Source organism: Scyliorhinus torazame, chromosome 15 (assembly GCF_047496885.1).
Source record: "Scyliorhinus torazame isolate Kashiwa2021f chromosome 15, sScyTor2.1, whole genome shotgun sequence".
Lineage (NCBI taxonomy): Eukaryota > Metazoa > Chordata > Chondrichthyes > Carcharhiniformes > Scyliorhinidae > Scyliorhinus > Scyliorhinus torazame.
Window position 1 is genome coordinate 122,518,547 of NC_092721.1, and position 23,519 is coordinate 122,542,065.

General features: G+C 50.0%; 1 protein-coding gene across 4 annotated transcripts in view; it reads left to right on the forward strand.

Annotated features, from left to right (window-relative positions):
• Positions 1-23,519, forward strand: part of LOC140391779 (PC3-like endoprotease variant B) — a 1,275,236-nt gene that overhangs the window by 1,144,041 nt on the left and 107,676 nt on the right. For all 4 annotated transcript variants that reach the window (XM_072476646.1, XM_072476647.1, XM_072476643.1 and 1 more), the window contains exon 15: positions 1,655-1,748. In XM_072476646.1, the coding sequence (XP_072332747.1) occupies positions 1,655-1,748 (94 nt within the window). The remainder of the gene's footprint in view (positions 1-1,654; positions 1,749-23,519) is intronic.

A 23,519-nucleotide genomic window follows, 5' to 3' on the forward strand; every position in this document is an offset into this window, starting at 1 on the left:
GAGAGTTCCTTTTGACAGCTCCAATGTGTTTGACAGTACCCATGAACATGACAGTTCCAAAGGGATTATCTACTTTTTACACATATTCATGTCCATGTTTAACAATCGCAAAGGGCAGTTGAGCTCTCCCAAAGGGCACCTAACCTCCCAAAAGATGTCCCCAGACCAAATTCAAAAGCTTACCTGACATTTCCAAACGGGTGCCCCAACGATTGAAGAATCTCTGCTCCGATCTGCACAAGTCAAGTTTTCCACTCATTGCCAACAAAATGGGGCAGCACGGTAGCATAGTGGTTAGCACAATTGCTTCACAGCTCCAGGGTCCCAGGTTCGATTCCGGCTTGGGTCACTGTCTGTGTGGAGTCTGCACATCCTCCCCGTGTGTGCGTGGGTTTCCTCCGGGTGCTCCGGTTTCCTCCCACAGTCCAAAGATGTGCAGGGTAGGTGGATTGGCCATGATAAATTGCCCTTAGTGTCCAAAATTGCCCTTAGTGTTGGGTGGGGTTACTGGGTTATGGGGATAGGGTGGAGGTGTAGCCTTGGGTAGGGTGTTCTTTCCAAGAGCCGGTGCAGACTCGATGGGCCGAATGGCCTCCTTCTGCACTGTAAATTCTATTAAAAAAATAAATTTTAAAAAAATTTTAAAAATCTGACATGACTGCAAGCGGCTATTGTTTTGCGTGGGCACTTATATCCGTAAGCCATGGGTGTGAAATTTGGATAACATTGGTCAAAATTTGGAACTCATCCCCATTCCCCCTCACCTCTCTGAAAATTGGTGTGTTCCGGGACAGGACATGCAGATCTGGGCCCCTGCAGCCATTTTAAAAACAACAGGGAGGCTCGCCATCTTTACGAAAATGCAGTCCTTGTGTCACCTCAGAAAGAGCCAAGATCAAAAAGTTGTTCTTGGGTAATTACATACATGTACACCGGCCCTTTGATGACATATTAGAGCAATAATGCACTTTGCCATCAAGCCAGCTGTCCCAGAAACATCCCTATTCAGTAGTAGCTTTACTTTTTCATCCAATGGTTGATGTAATTTAGTTTTTGCCATTAATAAACAGTTTCATCTAATTAGTCCTAAGAGGCAGCTTTAATCAATGTTGAAATGTGTAGGCATTAAAGGAAAGAGTATGGAAAGGCAAGGGGACAACAATCTGGAATCGAGACTTGATAATTCTCACAAGTGACCTGCGTTGTTAATAATTAATCAATACCAACCGACTGGCATTTGAAATGTAAATGTGATGGATGAAGGCATGACGCTGTCATCAGCAGAAAATGATGTGACTAGAATAGTTAACATGAAGTCCCCAATGACTGGAGAATGCATGACTGCAAAGGTAATACATGCCATCAGATATCATCCCTAGCAGCAGGTAATTATTACCTTGACCTGCAACTCGCTTTCAAGCCTCTTTCCCAGAAGAGATAAAAAACAAGACCGAATGTTTCAAAGATTCAGGAAAAAGACAAGGACACCATCTGACAGTGCTGGATCTGTTCAGCCTAATAATAATAATCGCTTATTGTCACAAGTAGACGTCAATGAAGTGACTTGAGAATGCCTAGTTTTCTTTAAATAATGCTGTTTTTCTAAAATTGCTTTTTCTTTCTCTCTCTCTCTCTATTGCCTTGAATCCTCTAGAGCTATTCCTGCAAAAGGTTCTCTGACACTGAATCTGACAACAAATGGGTGCATGGGTACAGCAAATGAAATCGACGCACTCGAGCATGTACAGGTGAGAGAGTCATCAACAAACACAGTTTTCAGCAGTCCAACAATATTGTATGAAGTCCCAACAAATGGAGCAGGCAGTAGCTGACATAAACCAGGTCGTGCATGGTCAGAATGCTTTGTGTAAACACCAACAAATAATTTTTAATGTTGAAAATTTAACGTTGTATGTTAAATCTGACAGATGTGCAACAACAGGACAATTGTACAATTCAGTACATCCAACCTTCTGGTCATGGGGGCTAATAATAGAATTGTTTACGCTGTAACCCAATCAAGGTTTGAAAATGTATTCAGGAGCCAACATGGACAAAAATCTGTTTCGTGAAGTATTTAACTGCACTGGTCTTTACTCATTTCATTGGCGGGCAAATTGACGAGTTTAAGGATATTAAATGTTTTGACTGAGAAATTTAACATTTCCAAGACGACAGCCATATTTATTTATAATTACCCTGTGCTTTTTATCGATTGCGAACAAGGAGACTGATAGTCATACATTTTGTTTCATGCAGTCGCTAATCCAGTGTCACATGATTCATTGGGTCAAGTTTTTACTTTCTGTAAAAGGGAATGTTTTCATTCCATGGTGATATAATATCCTGCGTGATAACACTGGATTGCGATCCCGGCGTCATCACGCTGGTAGGCAATAATACTGGAGGTGGGTGGGCCGTAAAATTGGGAGCCTGCCCACCATTTTCAAATAGATCATTAACAGGTAGTTAACCTCATTAGCAATCTAACCTACTGCAGTAATACGTTTTGGCTGCCCAGTGCATGAAAAACACCAAGTGGAAAAAAAATTTTCATGGTTGCTTGTCAGGGCAGATATAAAGGCTGACGTTGGGCCTGTGTGTGATTTCAGCAGGAGAGACTGTTGAGAGGTTGCTGACTTGGAATAATTGGAAGGTATATAATCCATGGCCATTATCAAGGTTTGTAATCATTCATTTGTCCGCAAACTTGATGACTTGTGATTTAGCTACACTGCAGCAATGCTGATCTGAGGAATATGGGGACATACATCCTCCAATGAGGAGGAGAGGAGGAGGAGAATGAGAAGAAGAGGAGGTAGGAGGCACAAGCATGAGGGACCACCACCAGCAGAGGAAGAAGGGACTGCTGACTGCAGGTAACAGCAGCCACAGAGGTATGGGCAGAGGCCTTACCCACACAATCTCCCTATCTGCAGCCGAGAGACACATTGTCTAAGGAGACTCCAGCTTTCAAGAGTGACCGTAACTTCAATTTGTAAGATGCCGGCCAAAGAGATAGCGTTGAACTGTGTGGGGAGACAACCAATGTGAGTCGCCACAAAAGTCACTTTGGCTCGGAAATCTTTTGCCTCAGGCTCACTTCATACCATGTGTGATGAACTCTGTGGCATATCGCAGCCTGCAGTGTACCATTGCATAAAGGCCTTTACAGATGTGATGTTTAGACTTTCAAGACAATACATCTCCTTCACCATTGACTGTAATAGTCAGAGTGAATGAGCCAGAGGATTTGCAGCTATTGGAGGTTTTCCGAGGGTACAAAGCACGATTGATTGCATCCATGTTACCATAAAGACACCAGCAGGCCAGCCTGGGGCATTTGTTAACAGTAAAGGCTACCATTTACTGAACATGCAGTTCATGTTTGACCATCAGCAGGTCTGTGTTAGGTAATTAGGGAGCAGACATGATTCCTATATACTCAGGAACTCCCAGCTGCCAACCATGTTCTTAGGATAGAAGGATGGCAGCTGGGTGACAAATAAGTGTCTGCCGACACAAATGCAAAGTCCTAGAATGGTTGAGGAGCACCAGTATAGCGAGAGCCATGACACAAACAGGGCCATCATCGAGTAAATGTTTGTTCAGCCTCAAGATGAGTGGTATAGCAAAAAGTGCAGAAGATAATGGAAGTCTGCAGAGGAATTTGGATAGGCTAAGTGAATGGGCTAGGGTCTGGCAGATGGAATACAATGTTGACAAATGTGAGGTTATCCATTTTGGTAGGAATAACAGCAAAAGGGATTATTATTTAAATGATTAAATATTATAACATGCTGCTGTGCAGGGGGACCTGGGTGTCCTAGTGCATGAGTCGCAAAAAGTTGGTTTACAGGTGCAACAGGTGATTAAGAAGGCGAATGGAGTTTTGTCCTTCATTGCTAGAGGGATGGAGTTTAAGACTAGGGAGGTTATGCTGCAACTGTATAAGGTGTTAGTGAGGCCACACCTGGAGTATTGTGTTCAGTTTTGGTCTCCTTATCTGAGAAAGAATGTGCTGGCGCTGGAGGGTGTGCAGAGGTGATTCACTCGGTTAATCCCAGAGCTGAAGGGGTTGGATTACGAGGAGAGATTGAGTAGGCTGGGACTGTACTTGGAATTTAGAAGGATGCGGGGGGGGGGGGGGGGGGGGGGATCTTGTAGAAACATATAAGATTATGGAAGGGAATAGACAGGATAGATGCGGGCAGGTTGTTTCCACTGGCGGATGAAAGTGGAACTAGGGGGCATAGCCTCAAAATAAGGGGAAGTAGATTTAGGACTGAGTTTAGGAGGAACTTCCTCACCCAAAGGGTTGTTAATCTATGGAATTCACTGCCCAGTGAAGCAGTTGAGGCTCCTTCATTGAATGTTTTCAAGATAACGACAGACCATTTTTTGAAAAAGATAGGAATAAAGGGTTATGGTGTTCAGGCGGGAAAGTGGAGCTGAGTCCACAAAAGATCAGCCATGATCGCATTGAATGGTGGAGCAGGTTCGAAGGGCCAGATGGCCACTCCTGCTCCTAGTTCTTATGTTCTCATGAGTTTTTGTTGCCTAATGAGGACAGGAGGAGCACTCCGATACTCATCATCCAGAGTGTCCCTAATGCTGGTGGTGAGCTGCTCTCTCCACAAGCTGGCACTCCAGAGACAGAATGCCCTAATGGAGGAGAAGCTAGGAGAGACCATTCAACTCTGATGAGGTGATCGAGAAGGGACTATGTGAACCAATGCTGGCAGATGCCAGGGAGCAACTGGATGGTCAGGATACATGGGAGGCTTTAATCCTCTGGCGTTTCCAGTAACTCTGACAATTGAAGCTCATACACTGTTTCCTTCTTCTCCCTCCGACTCCTGTAGGAAACAAGTCCTCCTTTCATGCAAGTACAAACCGGAAAACCATCTTACTCCCCTGGTTCCAACTTCACATTCACATGAGACCACCGACAGAATCCATCTACACCCATTAGTTCACACTGCAAATAAACCAGTGTTCTTTTCCAGGATGATCAAACAACACATCATTTAAATACAGATGACCTTTTTGTTCCTCTGCAATTGATTCAAATTGTAAACTCACCCAAGTACACCAAAATATGACTAATATGGTGTCTTTTTGATTCTGTTCTGGGTGCTGCAGCATGGTGCACCCTGACCTGACTTTCAACTGCCGTGGAAACAGGTTGTTGACTTTAATGCCCCCTTGTCTGCGATGAATTTTGTTGGCCATCTTCTGGTCACCTAAGGGCATGAGGGCCTTGGTGTGGTGGGAGTCTCCAGCACAGTGACAGGAGGCTCTTCTGTTGCCACAGCCCTGAAAGGTATCTGTGCCAATGGCAGAGCAGTGGAGGAGAGGCTGTCCTATCAAATGTGCCCCCACATGGCACCAGCTCCTGCTCGCCCTTTGCCATGAGATTCTTTGGCCCCTCCCTGTTTTCCTGAGACGGACTGGAGCTGGATGTGACTCCAGGTTCCTCACTCCCTATCACCCTCGCTCTGGGCCCTGAGCTCAGAGACTGGGCGATGCAGTGCAGATCAGAATGCAGCTCAATGATTGATTCTGTAATCTGCTGGGTTTGACTCTTCAAGATAGTCGCCAGTCTGTCAGTGGAAGAAGCTGTATGTTCCGTAGAGTAAATGATCAAAGAGCCCCTGGCCTCAGAGTCCAAAGTTCCAAAGAACGTGCAACATCTCTAGTATCTCCAGCAGATCTCCATTCCATTCACATTGGATGTCCAGTACCTGCTGCCTTATTGATGTCTCCAGGCACTCTTCATCCAAATCTGGCTCTTCTCCAGAACTCCTCTAACAGCCAGAGGCCTGTTCCATCTCAGTCTCCTACCTTTGCACATGCAATTGTGATGTGCCCTCACCAGATTGTGGTTCCCTTCGTTCTGAGGTATGATTCCCCACTGAGGTGCTGGTATCTGCACTGGTGCTGGGTGTAGAGCAGTGATATGCTGCTGCAGCATCCGACAATTCCTCTTCCTCCTCAGATGTTAGCGGTGAACCCTGGGGGTTTTCAGCATCAGCAGTCGATAGTTCACTTTTGCGGGAGACAAAACTAAGGAAGGTTGCAGCACGTTCAACTTTCCAAGAGTGTCCAAATAGACACACTTCCTGATTGGCAACACAGAAAGCATTGTGAAATGTATTGTATTTCACAGATGCCAACCTTTATTCAGTTATTTCTCAGTGGTGCATGTGAGTGTTCTCACGCAGGTAGCTTCAATGGCTCTTTAATAACAACATACATGGCAAAATGCACCCTCCTCTTAGCCGTGTAAAGACATATCTCTCTCAGTTGCATATGTTTCCCTTTGCAATCTCACCACCCCAGGGGCTTCGTCCTATCTTGCCTCTCCCAACGAACCAGCGCAACCCAGTAGCAGAAAGCTGCAAGGTCTCCACCTCGATTGGTGTTAGGATGGCTAGGTTGAGCACACCGCCTCCAGTCCTCAAGCTTCCATGATCATTGTGGGCCCTCTTCTTCTGTACAGACAGCGTGGCATTGTAATGATTTGGGATGTACTGCTCATTAATTCCTTCTGTGACAATCCAAGTTGATGTTGCTGCTGGGCGGGGAGATAACTTTTAACAGAAAACAAAAATATTGGGCGGAATTCTCCCCCCCCCCACGCCTGGTGGGAGAATCGCCCGGGCGCCGCCCGAGTCCCGCCACGCCGCCCCGATGCGGTTCTCCCCCCCACCCCACCCCCAAACCGGCGCGGCGCGAATCACGGCTGGCCGCTGGGAGAATCGCCGCTTGCCGTTGGTAATGGGCGAGCGGCGATTCTCCGGCCCGGATGGGCCGAGCGGCCTGCCCAACACGAGAGGTTCCCGCCGGCGCCATCCACACCTGGTCGCTGCTGGCGGGAACAGCGCGGGAACGCTGCCGGCCTCTCTGAAGGAGGAACTCCTTTCCTCCACTGCCCCGCAAGATCCATCGGATATCTTCTTGCGGGGTAGCCGCGGGGAGGACGGCAACCGCGCCTGCGGGTGACGTCATTTACGCGCCGCGCGTAAATGACGCGGCGCCGCTCCTAGCCCCCCGGGGTGGGAGAATAGGGGGCTGGGACCGGCCTCCGACGCCGGAGTGAAACACTCCGGTTTTCACTCCAGTGTCGGAACTTAGTCTCCCGATGGGAGAATTGCGCCCGTTAGACATGAAAAGTTTGACTATAATGAAATACTCCTTCACTTCATAGATTTCATAGAATTTACAGTGCAGAAGGAGGCCATTCGGCCCATCGAGTCTGCACCGGCTCTTGGAGAGAGCACCCTACCCAAGGTCCACACCTCCACCCTATCCCCATAACCCAATAACCCCACCCAACACTAAGGGCAATTTTGGACACTATGGGCAATTTAGCATGGCCAATCCACCTAACCTGCACATCTTTGGACTGTGGGAGGAAACCGGAGCACCCGGAGGAAACCCACGCACACACGGGGAGGATGTGCAGACTCCGCACAGACAGTGACCCAAGCCGGAATCGAACCTGGGACCCTGGAGCTGTGAAGCATTTGTGCTATCCACAATGCTACCGTGCTGCCCGAAGTAGCAACTTCCACCTATCTTCACAAATGTACACAACTTTTAAGGATAACACAGGTTACAAAATATATCTTATGCTATAATTCTTCTCAGTAAATACACAATCCCAGTAAACCAACAGATTAATAGTGATCAGACACACCCCACTTTGAAACCAAGTGACGGATGCCCCCCATCAAACTTCTGTGTATTTCTCCTCAAACCCCCTCAGATGAATATCACACTGTGAGACAACTAGGCTCACTGGATTCTGGCTTCCACACAAGTGTTTCCCCAAACTCCAATCTTGAAAATACACATCTTAGAATCTCTTCCAAACAGTGTTTTCCTCAGCTGTTTTCAGCAAGGATCCACTTCCAGGGTTTCCACCTGTCCTTCAGTATTCCTCTGCTCTGCATTGTCCATACATTCAAGCCTCACACAATCTCTCAGGTAATCATGCCATGCCAACAGATTGTTACTGCTTCACAGGCTGTAATAAGATGTCACCAAACTTTTGATTCACCTCTGATGCCTGGTTCCCCACTTTAAATCTGGTTCTTATAGCTATCTCTTTAACTCAAGGCACTCTCTCTGGCTTTTACTTCAATTCTAATGAACAGTACCGCGTCACATTCCAGTTCCTTTGACTTCAACCTTCCTCGGAATTCTCTTGTTGTATCTGCTAAATCTCAGATACTTCGTCCAGTATATCAATCAAAGTTTTAACCAGGTGTCCTTAGTTGCAAGATGGGCAATGGACAAACACAAGTAAAGGTTCAATAAGTTTATTAATAATAATATTATTACCCCTTAAATTACCCACACAAAACAAGAGGATACCTCAGATTCAAATATACTACCTGTAAAAATGGCTTGGTAGGCTCTGTCATGATATGCAAACATGCAGTGAATGAACACAGAATAGGACACGACCAATGAGCAGTCAGGACACTCAGGGGTGGTATCTCACTATAAAAGGGATGAGGCACTCACACTCTGCCTCTTTCCACAGACCCAACATCTACAGAGTGAGACAAGGTGTATCCTCAGCATCACACCCCAACATGGGGCTTAGAGCAAGGCTGGTTCAGTTAGACTGAGTTACTACATTTAGATTAGCAGAGTCGAATTCATTGAGAACTGTGCTAATAGTTCTCACTTCAAAGTCTGGAGCATCTTTTACTCAAAACTGCATCAAGTGGCAACTTGTGTTATTCCAAATTACATAATTTTTGAGGGCATAATCAAATTACATAATCTTTGAGGGCAGCACGGTAGCATTGTGGCTAGCACAATTGCTTCACAGCTCCAGGGTCCCAGGTTCGATTCCGGCTTGGGTCACTGTCTGTGGGGAGTCGCATATCCTCCCCGTGTGTGCGTGGGTTTCCTCCGGGTGCTCCGGTTTCCTCCCACAGTCCAAAGATGTGCAGGTTAGGTGGATTGGCCATGATAAATTGCCCTTAGTGTCCAAAATTGCCCTTAGCGTTGGGTGGGGTTACTGGGTTATGGGGATAGGGTGGAGATGTTGACCTTGGGTAGGGTTCTCTTTCCAAGAGCCGGTGCAGACTCGATGGGCTGAATGGCCTCCTTCTGCACTGTAAATTCTATAATTCTATGATAACACAACATGATACCAGGAGTCTGTTCAATCTAGTTAGTTCAACTCAGCAAGATCCGTGATGACCAGCGAATGTATACCGACATAATGGAAAAGATTCAGGCTCCTCACCAGCTCAGGACCTCCGGCAATCTCAGTGCCAACTGGCGGACATTCAAGCAGAAACTTCAGCTTTATGTCGAAGCATCAGACCTCAATGGTGCGTCTGATGCACGGAAGATAGTTATTTTCCTCACCACAGCGGGTGATCACGCCTTGGAAATATTCAACTCCTTTCACTTCGCCGAAGACCAGGACAAGACAACGTTTCAGACCATCCTGGACAAGTTTGACAACCACTGTGAGGTGGACACCAACAAAATCTTCGAGCGCTACATATTCAAGCAGCGATTGCAAGGTAAAGACGAAACCTTCAACTCATATTTAACTAACCTTAGACTGCTAGCATCATATCCAAGGTCACCGAACCGACTGACTGGGTCAGCTCGATGGTGTGCGTAAAGAAGCTTTTGGGGTACCTGCGCATCTGCATTGATCCCAAGGATCTCAATAAGAATATCATGCGGGTACACTGCCCCATCCCGAAGCGGGAGGAACTCACGAGTGATATGGCACACGCGCGCTTCTTCACCAAATTGGATGCGTCACAGGGATTTTGGCAAATCCAGCTGGAAGAGTCCAGCAGAAGGCTCTGCACCTTCAACACGCCTTTTGGCAGATACTGCTACAATCGCATTCCTTTTGGCAACATCTCGGCATCAGAGATATTTCATCGCATCATGGAGCAGATGATGGAAGGCATTGAAGGGGTTTGTGTGTACGTGAACGCGTCATCATATGGTCCACAACCCCTGAAGAACATGTGTCCCGTCTGCAGAAGGTATTTCGCCGTGCACATGCCAACGGCCTAAAGTTAAACAGGACCAAATGTTGTTTTGGCACATCAACGCTCAAGTTCCTAGGCGACCAGATCTCACAGCATGGTGTGTGCCCGGACACAGACAAAATCAAGGCCATCGAGGCAATGAAGGTCCCTGAGGACAAATAGGCGGTGCTACGCTTCTTGGGTATGGTCAATTTTCTGGGCAAGTTCATTCCAAACATGACCACACATACCACGGCCCTACACAACCTGGTGAAAAAGTCAACTGCCTTTGAGAAGAAGGCGGCACACCAGACAGAGTGGCTGGAGCTGAAAGCTAAGCTCACCACTGCACCATTCCTGGCATTCTTCGACCCGAACCAGGAGACAAAGATATCCAGAGATGCGAGTCAGGAATGCATCGGTGCGATGTTGCATCAACGAGATGGCACATCATCCTGGGCACCAGTAGCCTACGCATCAAGGGCGATGACGGCCACTGAAACCAGATACGCACAGATTGAGAAGGACTGCTTGGGTCTTCTCACCGGCATCCTCAAATTTCATGATTATGTCTACGGCCTGCCGACATTCACTGTCGAGACGGATCATAGGCCTGTGGTCCACATCATCCACAAGGACCTGAACGACCTGACGTCTCGGTTGCAGAGAATCCTGCTTAAACTTAGGAGGTATGACTTCAACGTGGTGTACACACCTGGCAAGGAGCTCATCATCGCTGATGCATTGTTCCGCTCCGTCACCTCGCTCAGTGAGCCACTGGAGATCATCCAGCACATCGAATCGCAGGTGCAGCTGTGTGCTAGCACTCTCCCGGCGACAGATGAGAAGGTAGTTCTCATCCGTGATGAGACAGCCAAGGACCCCCTATTGCAGTGCTTCATCCACAACCTCACCAATGGCTGGCAGAAAGGGCAGTGCCCACAATTTTACAATGTGAAGGATGACCTGACGGTGATTGATGGTATCCTCCTCAAGCTGAACAGGATTGTCAATCCGCTCAGTCTCCAGAGTTTGGTGCTGCGCCAGATTCATTTTTTTAAAAAAATAATTTTTATTAAAGGTTTTCATAAAATATCAATAACAAAATGAGAACGAAAAAAGAACCCAACAGGGTTAAGTACAAAACACAATCTAAAAAAGCAACCCCCCCCAAACCCCTCCCCCCCTGTACCTAAATAATAAATTAACATTAACACCCCGACTTAAGACAACAGGTGTATACACCCCCTCAGACCCTTCCAGTGTAAATAACATAAACAAAAATAAAGTAAACCCCACCCCCCGAGCTGCTGCTGCCATTGACCAATGTCTATCGTTCTGCCAGAAAGTCTAAGAACGGTTGCCACCGCCTAAAGAACCCTTGTACCGACCCTCTCAAGGCGAATTTCACCCTCTCCAATTTAATGAACCGTGCCATATCGCTGATCCAGGATTCCACGCTTGGGGGCCTTGTATCTTTCCACTGAAGGAGAATCCTTCGCCGGGCTACCAGGGACGCAAAGGCCAGAATTCCGGCCTCTTTCGCCTCCTGCACTCCCGGCTCCTCTGCCACCCCAAATATTGCGAGCCCCCAGTCCGGTTTGACCCTGGATCCTACCACCCTCGACACCGTCCTCGCTACGCCCTTCCAAAATTTCTCCAGCGCTGGGCATGCCCAGAACATATGGGTGTGATTTGCTGGGCTCCCTGAGCACCTAACACACCTGTCCTCACCCCCAAAGAACCTGCTCATCCTTGTCCCGGTCATGTGTGCCCTGTGCAGCACCTTAAACTGTATGAGGCTGAGCCTCGCGCATGAAGAGGAAGAGTTCACCCTCCCTAGGGCATCTGCCCATGTCCCCTCTTCGATTTCCTCTCCCAATTCCTCCTCCCACTTACATTTCAACTCCACCACCGAGGCCTCCTCCTCCTCCTGCATCACCTGGTAAGTTTCCGAGATCTTCCCCACTCCCCCCCCCCCCCCCCCGAGAGCACCCTGTGCTGTACTGTGTGTGGCAGTAGCCATGGGAATTCCACCACCTGCCTTCTGGCAAATGCCCTTACCTGTAAGTACCTGAAGGTGTTCCCCGGGGGGGAGCCCATACTTCTCCTCCAGCTCACCCAAGCTCGCAAACTTCCCGTCCACAAACAGGTCCCTCAACTTTCGTATCCCTGCACTGTGCCACCCCGAAAACCCTCCACCTGTTCTTCCTGGGACGAACCGGTGGTTACCCCGTAATGGGGTCCACGCCGAGGCCCTAACTTCCCCCCTATGCCGCCTCCACTGCCCCCAAATTTTGAGGGCCGCCACCACCACCGGGCTCGTGGTATACCTCCTTGGAGGGAGCGGCAGCGGCGCCGTTGCCAGCGCCCCCAGACTCGTACCCACACAGGACGCCGCCTCCAGCCTCTTCCATGCAGCCCCCTCCCCCTCCATCACCCACTTGCGCACCATTGTCGCATTGACGGCCCAGTAGTACCCACAGAGGTTGGGCAGCGCCAGCCCCCCCCCCCCCCCCCCTGTCTCTACTCCGCTCCAGGAACACCCTTCTCACCCTTGGAGTCCCTCGCGCCCACACAAACCCCATTATACTCCTGTTAACCCGCCTGAAAAAAGCCTTCGGGATAAACACAGGGAGGCACTGGAACAGGAACAAAAACCTTGGGAGCACCGTCATTTTGATTGACTGCACCCTACCCGCCAGGGACAGCGGCAACGCGTCCCTCCTCTTGAACTCCTCCTCCATTTGCTCCACCAGCCTTGTAAAGTTAAGCCTATGCAGGGCCCCCCAGCTCCTGGCTACCTGGACCGCCAAATATCTGAAGCTGCTCTACCCCCTTTTTAGTGGGAGCTCGCCAATCCCCCTCTCCTGGTCCCCTAGCTGAACTACGAACAGCTCGCTCTTCCTCATATTGAGCTTGTACCCCGAAAAGTCCCCGAATTCCCTAAGGATCCTCATTACCTCTGGCATTCCTCCCACCGGGTCCGCCACATACAGCAGCAGGTCGTCCGCATAAAGCGACACCCTATGCTCCTCCCCACCCCGCACCAACCCCCTCCAGTTCCTCGACTCTCTCAGTGCCATAGCCAGGGGTTCAATCGCCAGTGCAAAGAGCAGGGGGGACAGGGGACACCCCTGTCTCATCCCTCGGTGAAACTGAAAGTACTCGGACCTCCGCCTATTTGTGGCCACACTCGCCATCGGGACCTCATACAACAGCCTAACCCACCTGACAAACCCCTCCCCAAACCCGAACCTCTTCAGCACCTCCCACAGGTACCCCCACTCTACCCTATCGAAGGCTTTCTCAGCGTCCATCGCCACCACTATCTCCGCCTCCCCCTCCCTCGCCGGCATCATGATAACGTTCAAAAGCCTCCGCACATTCGCGTTCAACTGTCTCCCCTTCACAAACCCCGTCTGGTCTTCATGGATGATCTGCGGCACACAATCCTCAATCCTCGTGGCTAAGACCTTCGCCAGCACCTTGGCATCTACATTTAGCAAAGAAATCGGTCTGTAAGACCCACATTTCAGGGGATCCTTGTCCCGCTTCAGGATCAAGGAGATCAGTGCCCGGGACATCGTCGAGGGTAAAGCCCCCCCTCCCTTGCCTCATTGAAGGTCCTAACTAACAGCGGGCCCAACAGGTCCATATATTTTTTATATAACTCGACCGGGAAACCGTCTGGCCCCGGTGCCTTCCCCGCCTGCATGCTTCCTATCCCTTTGATCAGCTCCTCCAGCCCAATCGGGGCCCCCAGTCCCGCCACCAGTCCCTCTTCCACCTTTGGAAACCTCAATTGGTCCAGGAAACGGCCCATCCCTCCCTCCTCCCGTGGGGGCTCGGATCGGTACAATTCCTCGTAGAAGTCCCTGAAGACCCCATTGATGCCAACCCCACTCCGCACCACACTCCCTCCCCTGACCTTAACTCCCCCGATCTCCCTAGCTGCGTCCCGCTTCCGAAGCTGATGCGCCAGCATCCGGCTTGCCTTTTCCCCATACTCGTAGACCGCCCCCTGGGCCTTCCTCCACTGCACCTCTGCCTTCCTGGTGGTCACAAGGTCGAATTCGGCCTGGAGGCTGCGCCTCTTCCTCAACAATCCTTCCTCAGGTTCTTCTGCATACCTCCTGTCTCCCCTCACCATCTCCCCCACCAGCCTCTCCCTCTCCCCCCGCTCCCTCTGCTCCTTGTGGGCCCTGATGGAGATCAGCTCTCCCCTCACCACCGCCTTCAGTGCCTCCCATACCATCCCCACTCGGACCTCTCCGTTGTCGTTGGTCTCCAAGTACCTCTCTATACTTCCTCGGACCCGCTCACTCACCTCCTCGTCCGCCAACAGCCCCACCTCCAAACGCCACAACGGGCACTGGTCCCTCTCCTCCCCCATCTCCAAGTCCACCCAATGCGGGGCGTGGTCCGAAATGGCTATTGCCGAATACTCGGTATCCTCTACTCTCGCTATCAGCGCCCTACTCAAAATGAAAAAGTCGATTCGAGAATAAGCCTTATGGACATGTGTGAAGAATGAAAATTCCCTAGCCCCCGGCCTTGCAAATCTCCAAGGGCCCACCCTCCCATTTGGTCCATAAATCCCCTCAACTCTCTAGCCGCCGCCGGCTTCTTACCCGTCCTAGACCTGGAGCGATCCAGTGCAGGATCCAACACCGTGTTAAAGTCTCCCCCCATTATCAGGCCCCCCACTTCCAAGTCTGGGATCCGACCCAACATACGCCGCACAAAACCCGCATCGTCCCAGTTCGGAGCATACACATTGACCAGTACCACCCTCTCTATCTGCAACTTACCACTTACCATTATGTACCTACCGCCATTATCTGCCACAATGCTCGACGCCTCGAATAACACCTTCTTTCCCACCAAGATCGCCACCCCTCAATTTTTGGCATCTAGCACTGAGTGAAACACCTGACCTACCCACCCTTTCCTCAGTCTTACCTGGTCTGCCACCTTCAGGTGTGTCTCCTGGAGCATAACCACATCCGCCTTCAACCCCTTCAGGTGCGCGAACACGCAGGCCCGCTTAACCGGCCCATTCAGTCCCCTTACATTCCAGGTTATCAGCCGGATCAGGGGGCAACCTGCCCCCCTCCCCCGCCGACTAGCCATGACCCCTCCTTGGCCAGCCACGCGCCCGCACCCCACACCCGGCCCGTTCCCCACAGCGGCATACCCCCGTCTCGACCCACCCCACTCGCTCCAGCTCCTCCTTGATCTTAGCAGCAGCAACTCGATTTCCCCCCCCCCCAGGCTAGGACCCATCCTAGCTGGTTTACTCCCCCCATTGCACTTCTGCAAGTCAGCTGACGCCTGCTGACCCCGGCCACTCCCGCCTCCCCTTCGACTCCTCCCATTATGTGGCACACCCTCCTCTCCTGCTCCCCATTCACAGGCTCTCCCCCTCCGTTCTAAGCGCGGGAAACAATCCTCGCTTCCCCGCCCCGGTCCCAACCCCCCAATCTTTGGCGTGGGAAAAAATCCCGCACTCTCCACCTACCAGGCCCCGCCACCAACCAAAACAGTCCCCAACCCGCCCCATCCACCCTCCCCAACCTGAAAGAGAAAAACACAGAGAAAAAGAAACCCAAAACAATGCAAAGGCCGCCCCCCCCCCCCCCCCCCCGAACCAAAAATAGGCATAACATATCCACCACAGTCCCCAATCGCCCATCCCGACCCTCAGTCTGTGTCCAGCTTCTCGGCCTGAACAAAGGCCCACACCTCCTCCGGAGACTCAAAGAATGGTGCCAGTCCTTGTAGGTAACCCACAGTCGCGCCGGCTGCAACATGCCAAACTTCAGCCCCCTCCTGTGCAGCACCGCCTTCGCTCGATTGTACCCGGCCCTCCTCTTCGCCACCTCCGCACTCCAGTCCTGATATATCCGAACCTCCGCGTTCTCCCACCTGCTGCTCCTCTCCTTCTTGGCCCACCTGAGCACACACTCCCGATCGACGAACCGATGGAACCTCACCAGCACCGCCCGCGGAGTCTCGTTAGCCTTGGGCCTCCTCGCCAACACTCTGTGGGCCCCTTCCAGCTCCAGGGGCTCCTGGAAGGACCCCGCTCCCATCAGCGAGTTTAACATGGTGACCACATAGGCCCCCACGTCCGGCCCCTCCAGCACCTCCGGGAGGCCCAGAATCCGCAGATTCTTCCGCCTTGACCGATTCTACATCTCCTCGAACCGCTCCTGCCATTTCTTGTGGAGCGCCTCGTGCGCCTCCACCTTTACCGCCAGGTCTAAGATCTCGTCCTCATTGTCAGAGATCTTTTGTTGTGGCTCTCGGATCGCCACCCCCTGGGCCGTCTGTGCCTCCAGCAGCTTATCAATAGAAGCCTTCATCGGCTCTAACAGGTCCGTTTTAATCTCTCTGAGGCAGCGCTGGATACCCTCCTGTTGCTCCTCCGCCCACTGCCTCCAAGCTGCCTGGTCTCCGCCCGCCGCCATTTTGTCCTTCTTCCCTCCCTTCTTCTGGTCCACCAGCACCTTTTTTGTCACCCCGCTCCTAGTTAAAGCCATATACTGACGGGGAGCTATTATTAACTCCTTCCCACACCAGGAAACGTTGAAAAAGTGCCCTTGGGGGCCAGAAAAGAGCCCAAAAGTCCGTTTTTGCGGGAGCCGCCGAATGTGCGACTTGGCTCCGCATAGCCGCAACTGGATGTCTCGAGAGGGAATCCTTTTGGCAGTGTTCGCTTCACCAATCTGCCCCAAAATGTCTGTGGAAACTCCTGAAAAAGGTCTAAGAGTCCGTTCCAGACGGGAGCTGCCAAATGCGCGACCTACTCCTCCATGGCCGCCACCGGAAGCCTCGTCCCCGCTTCTTCAGTGGCCTTGGTGAGATCTTTTCACAGTTGTTCCCTCTGCTGTTAGAATTCAACTTCGATAAAGGCCCTCAGGTCAGTTTGCAGCTTTAAGCTTGTCCTTCCCCCGCCTGCATGCTGGAGGAGGCCCTGTTTATCTTGTTGCAGCCAAATCCTTTACTGTTTCTGCCGGGTCTGGTAGCCAAAAGACATAACATTCCTGGGGGACACTGTCAGGGGAATGTTGCAGTCTTCCTGCCACCGGGAAATGTCAAACAAATGCCGTGGGGCCCTGTAAAAGAGCCCAAAGGTCCGTTCCAAGCGGGAGCTACCGAATATGCGACCTAGCTCTGCATAGCCGCACCCGGAAGTCTCCTGCGCCAGATTCATGAGGGACACTTGGGCGTCGAGAAGTGCAGACGCAGAGCCCGGCAAGCTGTCTACTGGCCCGCCATCAGCCAGGACATCATGAACATGGTCCTGAACTGTGCTACCTGTCAGCAGTTCTAGCCAGCGCAGATCAAGGAGACGCACGAACAGCAGGACATAGTAACCTCTCCGTGGTCCAAGGTTGGCATTGACCTCTTTCAATCGAATGGTCACGACTACATATTGATCATCGACTATTTCTCGAATTACCCTGAGGTGCTGAAGCTCACCCCTCGGACCGTCACCAAAGCCTGTAAGTTCTCAAGGCATGGCATCATAATCACCGTCATGAGCGACAATGGCCCGTGCTTTAACAGTCGCGAATGGTCCACGTTTGCCAGGTCATACAATTTCCAGCATGTCACCTCCAGTCCGCATTATCCGCAGTCCAATGGAAAAGTCGAGAAAGGTGTGCACATTGTGAAACAGCTCATCTACAAGGCTGCGGACTCTGCTTCCGACATACACCTTGCACTGCCCGCGTACAGGGCGACTACATTGTCCACTGGCACGTCACCGGCTCAACTTCTGATGAACAGGGACCTGCGGACGATGCTTCCAGCCATACACCTGCCCAACCTGGATCACCTCCCAGTGCTGCAGAAGATGCAGCAGCTCAGAGACTGTCAAAAGTAGGGCTATGATGCCCATGCCACCGATCTGGCCGTGCTATCCCCAGCAGACACTGTTACGATCCAGATACCGGATGGTGGGTGGTCTGCCCCTGCTGTCATTGTTCAACAGGCCGCGCCCAGCTCTTATGTTGCACGTATGACTGATGGCTCCATCGTGCGAAGGAATCGACGGGCACTGCGCAAAGTTGCCTGCCCGCAACCACTTTCTCCTCCATTTCCATATGTTGAATTTCCACCTCCTGATACCTCGAACCACGAGGCAATCAGTCAGGCTTCCATCCGGCCTGTCAAGGCGCCGTCGTCCCCTCCACCACCTCTCCGACGGTCGACTAGGATCAGACGCAAGCCTCAGAGACTAGACTTGTGAACATTTGTTTTGTTTGCTCTGTTCTGTTGTCCTCCGTCAGTCAGGTTAGACAGACTCATTCACATGTAAATGCATTCACATACGTCTCACTATAAAAGGGATGAGACACTCACACCCCACCTCTTTCCACAGGCCAACACCTACAGAGTGAGACATGTTATATCCTCAGCATCACACCCCAGCACATGGCTTAGAGCAAGGCTGGCTCAGTTAGATTAGCAGAGAGTCGAACTCAGTGAGAACTGTGCTAATAGTTCAATAAAACACATTGAACTCACTTCGAAGTCTGGAGCATCTTTTACTCAAAACTGCATCAAGTGGCAGCTTGTGTTATTCCAAATTACATAACAAAACAGGCTATGGATCTGATTGCTGGAATTCCTCTGGCCCATCTTCACAAAGGTCGTTCTCGCTGGCGGTCTCTTCCTTGCTTCCCTCCTTCCTTCTGGTCTGGTCAAGGTTTAATCTGGTCTTATCTTGTCTTCACTTCTCCGATTTGGTCAAGGTCACCCCGCACACTGAGGCTTTGCTGCCAGTGTATCTGAGATGCGTACCTTTATTACCCTCGCTCTCTGCCTTTCCATAAACTTTTTTGACTTCCGGACAATGAGGTCTCGGGAGGGGGTCCCAATACCCAATGGTTTTTTGATGTCTGCCTGACAGGACACCGGAGCCCACCCCCAGGTGACCATCTCCATGGTGTTGCTTGCATGTAACCTGTTGACATATAAGGTAACAACGGGAATTCTAGGTGACAGAAAGTCTGGCCCGATCTGGGCTTCTAACAATAGGCCGGGGCATTTCAATGGGGTGCGATGACCTCCTGCTGGGTCTCAGTAGAGTGCGATGATCTTTGATTGGTGATTGATGGGACAGGCCCAGACATGATTCTGTGTCTTTGTATATTTGACCTTAGTCAAGTCTGGCTTGCCCCAGGTTTGACTGTGTTTGATTTTAATATGCCCAATTCTTTAATTTAGGATATCCAATTTAATCGGCCTTAAAACCAGGCCCTGATTAAATCGCCACACTCTTTTCATTCCCTGGTCCCGAGAACAAAATGTTATTTAGTTTTTGAGACTTGTTTTCTTCCCATTACTTCATTGTCCTGCTTCTGCATCTGGCAGAGCTGTGAAAGCTTTCCACTCTAGCTGCTAAGCTCCTACTGCCTTGGGTTCAGTTGAAACTAAACTCAAAAAGTCTTTCTAACTTAGCCCTTGGTTGCTAAGCAACAGTTCAGTCCTTCTCTAAGCTCTGTTTGTTTTTCACATTATAAACTCTCAAACCACAACACAGACACAGTTTGAAATCAAAACTCCCATACATGTAACCTTTGTTTAACATGAATCTAACTAGAGGTTTAATCCTTTCTCACACAGAAACACTAAATTAAACTCACTTGAATCTACACCTTATCTCTAATATCTAACAATACAAATATAGATCACTTAAAACTATCTCTGCTTCCTGACACTTCATCAGGCCTTTCAGAAGTCCGCAAGCTCAAGAATCTGCAGCGCCAAATGGCTATGTACCTTTCACACACTTCCAAAACCTTCTCCTCCCCACGCCACCCTCACAATAACCCTTTCATAGGCCTAGTAGATTTGGAAATGTCATTGAAGCGCTTTCAGCATTGCATCCAAGTCTGCCTGACGACCAGTTCCTTTGAAGGTAAGCCAATATGGGTACGTACTGATCCTTTGGGAGCATTGTAATTCCCTAGCGCTTCTCCTGCAGTAGAGGTAAATTCAGTTTGGACCTCATTAGGTTGACTCTCGACTTACGAAGGTGCATCCGTGCAGAGCATTTCCCTACTTCCCCGTGGACCATTACTGGACTCTTCCTCTGGGTAGCTTGCTGCTGCATTACTTTCATCCACAGCAATATCAGTGACAGGCTGCCGCACTGGGTCTCTGTGCAATTCTCTCCTTCTCAAATGGTCCAAGTGTTTCTTTACCCTTTTTCCTTGGACATCGATTTCATATATCACTGGACCTGTTCTGGACATGACCAGTCCAGGGGTCCAATTCGGACCAGCACCAAAATTCTTTATATGAACCAAGTCGTCCACTCAAATGTTCTCTCAGGTTTTTTCGAGTCTTGATGTTTCTTCTGTATACCTCCACCCTCCCTGCCAAATTCGGAACTCAACAGGTGAAGTACCTGTGGTAACATGGAGTGTTGTTCTAGAGGAGAGTAGGTAACAGAGCAGTTTGGTTTATAGAGAAGCTGATGACTGTTTCTTCATGGAAGCTTTGGGTGTTTTGATGGTTCTCTCAGTCAGTCCATTTGAAGCAGGGTGGTAGGGAGCAGTCCGACTATGTTGAACGCTGTTGGTCCTCAAGAAATGCTGGAACTCATCATTAGTAAAAGCTGCCCCATTGTCTGAGATGAGCACTTCGGCAACCCGTGGGTGGTGAATGTCTGTCGCAATTCGTTTGCTGTTGCTGATGAGGTTGTGGGCTTCATTTAGTGCATTTCCAAACATAGGAGTGGCATCTGTGATGAGAAAAAACATGGAGGCCACGAATGAGCTTGCAGAATCAATGTGTAGTCACACGCATGGTTGAATTGGCCACCCCCAAGGGTGAATCAGGGTTGAACAAAGAACAATACAGCACAGGAAAAGGCCCTTCGGCCCTCCAAGCCTGTACCGGTCATGATACCACCCTTGGCCAAAACCCTTAGCACTTCCTAGTGCCAGACCCCTCGATACCCATCCTATCCATGTGTTTGGTGAGATGCCTTTTGAACGCCGTTAATGTATCTGCTTCCACAACCTCCCCTGGCACCGCGTTCCAGGCACTCACCACCGTCTGTGTAAAAAACCTGCCTCGCACATCTCCTCTAAACTTTGCACCACGGACCTTAAAACTATGCCCCCTGGTGAATGACCCCTCCACACTGGGAAAGGGTGCCTGCCCATCCACTCTATCCATGCCCCTCATAATCTTGTAGCCCTCTATCAGGTCAACCCTCAACGTCCGTCTTTCTAATGAAAACAGTCCGAGTCTACTCAACCTTTCCACATAGCTAACACTAATATATACATAAAGAAAGACAAGAAAGAAATAAAAGATAAAAGCCATTAAAATGAAATCGAATGAAAACAAAGGGATTGAGGTGGGGTAGAGTTAATCATCTGAAGTTGTTAATTCGATGTTGAGACCGGAAGGCTGTAGCGTGCTTAACCGGAATATGAGATGTTGTTCCTCCAGTTTGCATTGAACTTCACTGGAACATTGCAGCAGGCCAAGGACAGACATGTGGGCATGGGAGCAGGATCTTGTGTTACAATGGCAAGGAACAGGAAGGTCAGGGTCCTGAATGCGCACAGACCGAAGATGCTCAGCAAAGCGATCACCCAGTCTGCGTTTGATCTCTCCGATATAGAGTAGACCACATTGGGAGCAGCGAATGCAATAGACCAAATTGAAGGAGGTGCAAGTGAAACACTGCTTAACCTGGAATGAGTGTTTTGGGTCTGGGATGTTCAGCATGGAAGAGGTAAAGGGGCAGGTGTTACACCTTCTGTGATTGCATGGAAACGTGCCATAGGTGATAGGAGAGGTGTTGGGTATGGTGGAGGAGTGGACTAGATTATCTCGGAGGGAACGATCTCTGCGGAATGCTGACAGAGGGAGTGAAGGGTGTTTGGTGGTGGCATCACGCTGGAGTTGGTGAAAATGGCGGAGGATTATGCTTTGCATATGAAGGCTGGCAGGGTGAAATGTGAGAATGAGGGGGACTCTATCCTTGTTCTGGGAGGGAGGGGAGAGGGCGAGGGTAGTGGCGTGGGAGATGGACCGCACGCTGTTGAGGGCCCTGTTAACAACTGTAGGAGGGAAATCACGGTTGAGGAAGAAGGAACACATTTTCAAAGCGCCGCTTTGGAAAGTGGCATCATCGGAACAAATGCGACGGAGGCGAAGGGGTTGAGAGAAAGGGATGGAGTCCATACAGGGTGTAGGGCGCGACGAGCTGTAGTCCAGATAGCTGTGGGAGTCAGTGGGTTTGTAATGGATATTAGTAGATAGTCTATTGCCGGAAATGGAGACAGCAAGGTCAAGGAAGGGAAGGCAAGTGTCTGAGATGGACCAGGTGGAAGTGATGGAGGGGTGGAAACTGGAAACGAAGTTGATGAACTTTTCCAGGTCCGGACAAGAGCATGAAGCGGCACCAAAATAGTAATCAATGTACCGGTAAAGGAGTTGTGGGAGGGGGCCCGGGTAGGCCTGGAACAAGCAATGTTCCACATACTCCATAAAAAGGCAAGCATAGCTGGGACCCATGTGGGTACCCATTGCTACACCTTTGATTTGGAGAAAGTGGGATGAGTTAAAGGAGAAGTTGTTGAGAGATAGAACGAGTACTCAAAGGGTTGGAACCCTTGAAAGTTTATAAGTCGCCAGGGCCAGATGGATTGTTTCTGAGGTCACTGAAGGAGGTCAGGGGGAGATAGCAGATGCTCTGAGACTGGTTTTCCAATGCTCACTAGATACAGGGGCAGTACTGGAGGACTAGAGAAATGCAAACATAGTCCCATTGTTTAAAAAGGGATCGAAGCAAATGCCAGACAATTTTAAACCAGGTAGCCTGAAGTCAGTGGTGGGCAAATTAGTAGAATCAATCCTGAGAGATAGGATTTGATTTGATTTATTATTGTCACATGTATTAGTATACAGTCAAAAGTATTGTTTCTTGTATGCTGTACAAACAATGCATACTGTACAGGGGGAAGGAAGGAGGGACTTCAGAATATAATGTTACAGTTATAGCAAGGTGTAGAGAAAAGATCAACTTAATACGAGGTAGGCCCATTCAAAAGTCTGATGGCAGTAGGGAAGAAGCTGTTCTTGAGTCGGTGGAAGAGAATATGTCTGAGGTGCGTGGGGTCCATAATTATACTGGCTGCCTTTCTGAGGCAGCGGGAATTATAGATAGAGTCAGTGGATGGGAGGCTGGTTTGCGTGATGGACTGGGCTATAGTCACGACCTTTTGTAGTTTCCTGCGGTCTTGGGCAGAGCAGGTTCCATACCAAGCTGTGATACAACCAGAAAGAATGCTTTCTATGGTGCATCTGTAGAAGTTTGTGAGTGTCGAAGCTGATATGCCAAATTTCCTTAGTGTTCTGAGAAAGTAGGGTCGTTGGTGGGCTTTCTTAATTATAGTGTCGGCATTGGGGGACCAGGACAGGCTGTTGGTGATCTGTACACCTAAAAAC